At 42.2% G+C, this 8846-nt stretch overlaps 1 protein-coding gene across 7 annotated transcripts in view; it reads left to right on the forward strand.

Annotated features, from left to right (window-relative positions):
• The window catches only part of LOC122669510 (F-box protein PP2-B10-like), a 45520-nt gene extending 39273 nt beyond the window's left edge, over positions 1–6247 (forward strand). For 3 of the 7 annotated variants that reach the window (XM_043866291.1, XM_043866284.1, XM_043866285.1), the window contains one exon: positions 5847–6247. In XM_043866291.1, the coding sequence (XP_043722226.1) occupies positions 5847–6204 (358 nt within the window). In that variant the 3' untranslated portion in view covers positions 6205–6247. Of the gene's footprint in view, positions 1–4943; positions 5290–5454; positions 5574–5669 lie in introns of those variants that run through there. The other 4 variants (XM_043866286.1, XM_043866287.1, XM_043866289.1 and 1 more) reach the window with 3 other exon arrangements.
• The last annotated feature ends 2599 nt before the right edge of the window (positions 6248–8846 follow it).

The following is an 8846-nucleotide window of genomic DNA, read 5'->3' on the forward strand; positions in this document are numbered from 1 at the left end:
TACCAAGGTGTCCCATACCACCAAGGTAGACCGTACATCACATACAATTTACAATCATGCTACATGAATGAATGATGATGTATAGTTTTATTGTTATCCACCTAACACACAACTAAGTCGTATAGTACTATAGCAACACCTTAGGTAGCATCCCCGACATCGGTACCATAAACGGATGGTATACCGGCGATGACAAACCCAGTCGGCTGAAGCTCTGCGGTCTCCACCAAGAGATATACGCAAACCCCCAAGTCAAATCCCGTCCTGGCGTTCGGCCCAAAATACGGTTGGCGCCCGAACTTCCCGGGTGGGTATACCCGAATAACGGTCGGAACCCACGGATTTGACCGACACCTAACCCCCTGTCGGTAAGGGTCATAGTACTGGGTAAACATTTATCCTAGCCAGCATTCACCTATTGTATGAGTGAGGTACGCATGTGCATAAGCCAGAGGCCGAGTCCATAGATACCGAAATACAGTCGGCCGGCTATCCTCTCGCCCCTCTAGCCCATAAGCGTATACAAGTACGAGATGTGAATACCGAAGGTAGTCGGTCGGTCACCATCCGTTTCCACCTAATGCAATGGACAATTCTAATGCAATTTCAAGTACGGTAATCTCAAGCCCAGCACCCACCGGCACTTGGATCCCGCTCAAGCCCTAGATCTACATGCCATGAGTGAGTCCATATTATGGAATCCCTGTGTCCAGCACCAACCGGCACCCGAGTCCCATAACTAAATCCAACACCATTCGCACCATAGTGCAAGTAAAATAAATAATATCGCAAGACAAGAATGTAAAGTCCTATCAACATCTAAACATTTATATCGTCCTATATCTTACTAATAATTATATATTATAGCACACATGCATGAATGACATTCGCAAGACACGACACACAAACATTCCATAAATTAAGACGTTTGCTTAACTCACTCACCTTGATTCTCGGTCAATCGTCGATGACGGAGCTCTTCAAATCGGCGTTCGATGCCAAGTACACTGCCCCACGTACTAATACGCCCCGAAGGTCGGTCAACCTAAAGAGAGTGTACAACGTGGGGAGAGATTAGTGCCTTAGGGCTAGAAGAGTTGGGCCCCATAAGTTATCAAACAAGGCTAAAATAGGGGACCGGCACATACTGACAAGGCTATATCATGTGCCTGTCCATGTGCCTGTCCATGTGCCTGTCCCTCTCGGACTTTCCCACGCAGATCTAGGTTCTCAGAGCAGGCACTTGCATGTGCTGTCCATGTGCCTGTCCCTCTCGGACCTCCCACCGAGATCTTTCTCAGGGACTGGCACTTGCATGTGCCTGTCCATGTGCCTGTCCCTCTCGGACTTCCCACCGGCAGATCTACTTTCTCAGGGACAGGCACTTGCATGTGCCTGTCCATGTGCCAGTCTTGCAGGCACTTGCATGTGCCTGTCCATGTGCCAGTCTTGCTGTTCATACCATTCCGAGAATGGTTTTGCAGCCCCAAAGTCTTGGGCTAAAATGGGGTATTCTTAGGGGTTTTTAGGGGTCTCTTTGGCCATGAGAACAACTCCAACCAAGGTGCCATAGCATACACCCAACATGGGTTTGTAAACCCCATGATCGATTAGGTTTTCTTCCATTAAAATACATATGGAAAGAAAACTCATGGGTTTGGGTATTGGGGTTTTGAAAGGGTCTTTAATCAATGTTATTTAACACCCCTCAAACCCACACATCTACGGTCTTCCATGAGGGTTAGTAAAACCCATAAATGGAGGTAAATCCCCAACTTAGGGTTCATAAATGGAGAAGGGTGAATGGGCTTAAGGTAGGGTTAGGTGCTTCATAGTTAAACATCAAGGATTTGCCATTAATGGCTCTTCTAATTGAGTAGATGGAGCACTCAAGGTGTGCTCAATCAATTCAAACCCTAGGTAATAGAATTAGGGAAAGAGAGATGGAGAGAGAGAGAGAGAGAGAGAGAGAGACTCACCAAGGGTTGATGATGATAGCTTGTGCTCCACCATACTTCTCCCTTCTCCTTCCTTCTTCCTCTTCTTCTTTCTTCTTCTTTCTTCTTCTTCTTTCTTCTTCTCTTTCTTCTTCTTTCTTTTTCTCCTCTCCTCTCCACGATTTAGGATTGAAATGTGAGGTGAATAGTAGTTTTGGGTCTTTAATAACCCATCTAGGCATTAGGTCTTGTTTGGTTAGTCTCAAGTCCTTAGGTCCATTTGTTTAGGAGCTTGTTTGGTTAGGTATAAGCCCAAGGTCTAGTTTAAGTCATTGGGCCATTGGATCCACTTGGGCCCATGGCCCATGGCCCATGTCCTAAGTTCTAGTTACAATTAGAAAGAGACTAAGCTCCTAAGCCCAAGCCCATTCTAGTTCTTATGCTTATTAATGGTCATGCATAGGCATGAATTATTCGGATAGTGACTTACTCCCAATCATCGCTAAGTGGATAAGGGCGATTCAGGTGCGGGCCCCGCGGATCCCTATCATAAGGGAATTCCAAGAATATGCTTTCGTGGACGATTTTCCCCCTTTCTCTGACGGTGGATCTTTCCTCGAGAACTTCCCCTGTTTCGCGGTCGACAATCTCGTGTGATGGCTTGAGTGTTATGACCCACAGTTCACGAGCGTACTCCACTCTTGGTTCTACACAAAAGGTTTAAACCAGACCGGTGGTCAAATCGCGTTTCAAACCGGGTTTTGGGCACGGATTTAACATGGTTAGTGTGGTAATTTCACTTTAAAAAACACTATCTATTCCAACAAAGTATAGAGAAAAAAAAAAACAAAGGAAGAAGAAGAAGACGCCCGTCCAACAACTTAGCCTTCTTCTTCCTCCTGCCCCACTCCCCTTTCGCGGGTGAGAAGCAAACAATTTGTTCCTCTCATTTGTTACCGCTTACTGCGTGATGGTGGAGGATGAACCAAATCCCCTATGGTAGTAACATCCTCAGACACGGTAGCACTTGGGAAGGAGGAAGTGCAGAGCCAACAACAAGCGCAACTGCACAATTCCTTGAGGAGGAAGGATAGTAGCTTCTTCTTCTCACTTGTGAAGCAACCATAGCCTCAGTCCCTCCACACTAGAAGAAGAAAAAGGAAGAAAAAAGGGCAAGAGATCGTTGTTTGATCTTGTAGCGCCACCACTAGCATGGGGGCCAATGGGAGCACATGCAGGGACATCAACATCGATGGGTTTTTTTTATTTCATAGGGGACAAGGTGGTACTTTTGCATGTTTTTGTGTCTAGGCACAAAAGTCACGCGACTAGGTAGTGTTCGTTTTTTTCCATTAAAAAACGCATGACTTGCCTTGACCAGGTTTGACTCACTTGACTCACTAGGTTTTGAAAAGACCAAATCAAGTCGAAAAACCTGATTTTCGAATTATGTCTGATACATGAACTTGATTTTTCCAAGCATTTCAGTTAGGCCGCGAATATTTAAAACCATGATTTCGAGTAGCAAGCTCAGGCGTTAGATCAAAGAGAAGGTTCTCTCTTTGAATTTTGAATAAGTCTCAAGAAATAGATCAAAGAAAAGTTATCTCATGCGACGGATAAGTCCCTTCTTTCAGTCTTCTCTATTACCCTCTTTTTTGGGGGGTGGGGGAGGAATGCAAGAAATCAGTGTGTTGATCCTCATGTCCAATACCTCCTTTGTCACTAACGGATTACCTTGAGCTTACTCAACCTAGGGTCTACTACCATTATTTTGTGATGAAAACTAAAGCAGGTTGGGCTTCAGTTGTTATTAATAAAACTTGGAAAAAAGAACTCTTGTCGGTCGCGTGGTTAGCATGGTTTCTGTGTCAAGACACAAATCAATGTCTTTGCGCGCGAAAAGACCATTCAACCCCAGTGAAATCAAGAATCACATCCAAAGCATTGCCTCTGTGTGTACTTTCATTGTCTACTGTGCTAGTGAGGGGCTACATGGCCGATTAGAGTTCTCTTGCCCATAAAACTTTTAATGTTACTACTATAGATTTTAGTTATGCAGATTTGGGAGCCAAACATGTAGACATCTGGACGGATTGTCAAGGTTGGTGGAGCATAGTACTTTTGAATAGCCTTGAGAGATATTCGTAATTTTGTTAGATATTGTGTCTATCATTAAACGTTTTTCTAGGAACTGAATTATTAAGCATGATTCTCATAAAAAAAAAATATATTATTAAGCATGATAGAAATCATATTATAGTTCATAATTTAGTTGTTCATGTTAGGATGCCTATAGTAAAAGACGATACAAGTGATAATCTTGATTTTTTTTAGGGCAAGAGATCTTTACTTGGATGTATGGTCTCTACACAGGCGTCTGGGCCAATGGGTGAGCACACCTAGATATCTACCCAGGGGCAGAAGTGTCATCTCATGGTGCTTTGCGAGAGGGCGTAGGAAACGCCACCAAGTAGAAATCTTTTCTCATTTTTTTATTTAATTTGAGGGAGAAAGATTGTCACCCGATCACGCCAGACACGTCACCCTTGTGCCCTAACACATGGGCACGCAAAAATCATCATACCCCTTGAAACCCCAAAAATGACCAAGAATGCAACGATCATTTGACACGCCCTGTGTAATGGCGGAGAGGCACCTGAGTGCCGTTCTCTTTCCTTTAATTTAATTTAATTTTATTTTATAAAAAAGGAGAAGGTTTTCTCCTATGCATTTGAAATGATGTTAATTTTGGATCTTAGACGTGTAATAATTCCTTTTTTTTTGGTAAAGAGACATGTAATAATTTGGAATCTATAAAAATGACACCTGTTTTATACTCATATCACCCATATGCCACACAACCCTGAGAGTTAATTCGACGACATTATTATATATATTATCATCAAAATTGCGAAAATTCACCGAACATCGAAGAAAGAAACTTAGCCACTAAGAATTTAAAGGGTGAAAGGCTTGACGAGAAGAGCCATCCTTTTATTTCAGAGGAGCCAAGAAGGTGGCGGCCTAGACAGATTGCGAAGAAGAAGAAGAAGAAGAAAGTAAAGCAATGGAGCAAGAGAGTACCTTCGATCTGTACGTCCTCCCCGAAGGTTGTATTTCTAACATTCTATCCCTCACGTCTCCTCGAGATGCTTGCAGATCATCAGTTGTCTCTTCGGTTTTTCGATCGGCGGCCGATTCTGACTCGGTATGGGAGAGGTTCTTACCCTCCGATATCCATCAGATCCTCTCCTCATCGGTTTCTCCTTATCTGCCAAATTTCTCATCTAAGAAGGAGCTCTTTTTCTGTCTCTGCGATAATCCCCTTCTCAGCGACAACGGCTCCAAGGTAAAAACCACATCACTCTCAACGATTCCTCTTTCAATTAGTTAAATTGGTAGTATCCATAACTCTGCAAACGTTTCTACCTCTCACACAATCCCTATAATTCGTTGTGATCTGTAATATAGCGTAGATGTAGCCAACATAGTTCCTATTGTTGTCTTATTGCAGACCTTCGCATTGGAGAAATGCAGTGGGAAGAAGTGTTATATGATTGCAGCAAAAGAGCTTTCCATTATTTGGGGAGATACCCCAACGTATTGGAAATGGAGACCAGACCCTGAATCCAGGTCTTTCTCTCGAGAAAATCTCATGGCCTCCTTCAACGTATGTGTTGAATTATCTATAGGGTTTCATAAATCATGATTCATCTCTGTTTGTTACAGGTTTTCAGAGGTGGCTGAGCTATTGGACGTGTGTTGGCTCGAAATCCGCGGCAAGCTGGAGACACGACTGCTGTCTCCAAACACAACGTACAGAGCTTACACGGTGTTCAAGTTAACGGAAACCCCCCGCGGATTAGGGATTCTTGCAGAAGCTTCAGTCAAATTGGCCAATGGTGTTGGCGCTGAAGAGGGAGAAGTGAAGTCTGTCTATTTGGATCCTAGATCTGTCCCTTCGAATACTGGAGCGCACAGGCAGCAGCGTGGAATTAACAGGGGAATATTTCGGCTGTTTCCATGGAGCGCGAGGTCCAGTAACGCGTTGAACCCGGAGGAAGCAGTGAGGGATCCACGACCGGAGGGACAAGTACCCAGGGAGAGATGGGATGGGTGGATGGAGATAGATATGGGTGAGTTCTTTAATGATAGAGGTGATGATGGGGAGGTGGAGATGAGTCTCTTGGAGGTCAAGCGTGGTAACTGGAAATCTGGTCTCATTATACAAGGCATTGAACTCAGGCCCAAAGAGAACCAATGAATCGTTATCAGTATGTATGTTTGATTTGCTCTTACTTTCCTGATGATGCTTAGATGGCGAAATGATATACTATACTAGTATTGTTACTGAATAAAAGGGTAAATTTATCTTTTGAGGAAGCAATTTCTTTCTGAATTTTTTCCTACTTTCTTCTTCGCCGAAGCTCCCTTTGCAACCATTTTGATCCAGGCCACAGCGGATAGTATAACAATGATTTTAGGATTTTAGGTGCTTATTGATTTCTGGGGAGAAAAAAAAAAACCAATTAGAATGAATCATCAATCTACAAAAACAGAAGAGTTGCAGCCAATTGGAGGGTGTTTTGAACTTTCTTCTTCGCCCCAACTGATTCATGAGAAATTTGTGTTTTTTTTTTCTCTTAAATCCGAAAGAAAATGGCGGATCCTTTCCTGCTACAGATTTGTTGAAAAGACTCAAAAGCTTGATCGAAAAAATTAGGAGAAAGTTTAGATTAAAGTTTTCCTGCTGCTAATAGTCTAAAGCTATGGGTGTCATATTAATTTGTGATTGGATGTCGTGCTTAGCTTACCACACATTTCAATTTTCATACAAACTATTTCCATTTATGAGTTGAGAGAACTTGGATTTCAACCCTTTCTGAAAATTTTCTCAGCCTTCAATTCGTGTTAAGCAAAGGACCCAATCAGCGAGAGATCAAACCTGTATTTTCTTATGTTTTTCTCTTTGGGTTTTAAGAGAACTTATTATTCCTAAATATATTTCGAAGAAACAATGGCAGTCCAAAACCTGGACTTTCCATTTGCAAAGAAGCCCGTAGCAAGCACCCAACTTTGGAAGCATGAACACGGGCTCTGCCCTTCTCACTTGGCTCAAAACAGAGCTTCTGGATCGATGAATGTGAATGTGCCAATGACTTTGAAGATTGAAGACATGAAGCTTTGTAATTGCAGAGTTAAACAATTTCTTCCATCTTATTACGAGTTGTCAACAGTTAAAATTTTTATTTGGATAAGTAGACTGGATCGTTGCTCAACCAACACCCATATCATATCCCCTGTCAAGCAACTAGATAGAGAGAGAGAGAGAGATTAGGGTTTGCTTCTAATAAAGCAAAAGTAAAAGATAAAAGGAACAGGGGCCGAAACCTCTGTTTGTTATGACAAATGGAGTGGGAAGAAATGTTACATGATAACAGCAAGAGGGCTTTCTATTCTATCATTTGGGGAGATACTTCCAGGTACTGGAGGTGGCAATCTTTCTCTGATTCCAAGTCCTTATTTTTCTCCCAGCTGCCATTCTCTGGACCTTTCAAGTTTTCCTTGGATCTTGTATTGTATGTGACAATTCATATCATGATATACTTCCATGTTCAAAGATTCTCAGAGGTAGCAGAGCTCGTCTGCGTCGGCTTGAAATTCATGGGAAGATGCAGACAAGAATGCTGTCCCCCAAAACAAATTATGGAGCTTACACTGATCAAATTTGTGGAAGGCTAAGCTTAACCCTATCTTGGTCTTGCAAAATATTGATCGATGGATTGCTGATCTTAACATTCAATCCCCAACCCTCCCCTCCCGGTGATGCATCTATTCAGGATTATCTTGTTACATTACCCTGTTTTGATTTGCGTAAGAATTAGTTATCCAGCCCTCACTGAGATTGATATTGTTTTCTGTCGGTACTAATGGTCTTTAAATATATGATTACACATCAACAGCATTTGTTATGTGTGGATAACAGACAAACTCACTGGGATATCCATTTGTGTAGAAAAAGAGACTTAACTTTGTTTCTTTAGTCAAGAAGGTTGTCTGTTTTGCTTTGAAAGAGAGACGCAATTTTGTACTCCAAGGAAACGATGTAGATATTTCTCATTTTCTTTTTTAACTTTATCTTTTCTTACTCTTACCAAAAAATAATTGTGTAGGGCACTAGGTTTGACAGTATACTAGAGTTTGTCTGAAATTTTTGGGAGCGGGGTGCATGGTGCTCTCACACTGTGCTTTGATCCCAATGGAAGCAGAGGACAGCAACACGGAGCTACAAGGTAGCGAATTGAGACGGCTATCCGCATAAGAGGCTGGACACTGACATCGACATCTTGGCCACGAGAGAGAGAGGACATAGGTGGTTGGAGATTGATATGGGTGACTTCTTCAATGATAGTGGAGACTGGAGATGATGGTAGAGGTTGAGTGGGTCACTGGAAGTCTGGCCTCTTCATCCAAGGAATCGAACTCTCGGTCTCGAGGAGACAAGATTAAATGTAGAATGAGCCGCCTTTTGTATATAGGGACATTGTATCTATTTTCAGTTCGGCTGCATTCACAAAAAATATGATATGTTTGATGCAAATCCACTTCTCCATTAGTTGTGCATCCTAATACTATTCTTGTGGCACACAACGGATAATCTGGATAATTCATGAAAAAAAAGGTGGGGAATTTGAAATGAAAATCAATAAGATGTTCCATAAACTCTAATTGACCGATGCTCGACAATTGTCAGACCAGCATCATAGATTCACAGCCCTTAACCTTACTTTTCTAGTATAATAGTGTGTGTAAATTCCAACTCTGAAATTTACTGTTTTATTAAGGCTCATAAAGCATATGCTACACCTAATTGTTAGAAAAAGATACATATAATCTTTTCTAGTG

This window comes from Telopea speciosissima, chromosome 7, assembly GCF_018873765.1.
Source record: "Telopea speciosissima isolate NSW1024214 ecotype Mountain lineage chromosome 7, Tspe_v1, whole genome shotgun sequence".
NCBI classification, from domain to species: Eukaryota; Viridiplantae; Streptophyta; class Magnoliopsida; order Proteales; family Proteaceae; genus Telopea; species Telopea speciosissima.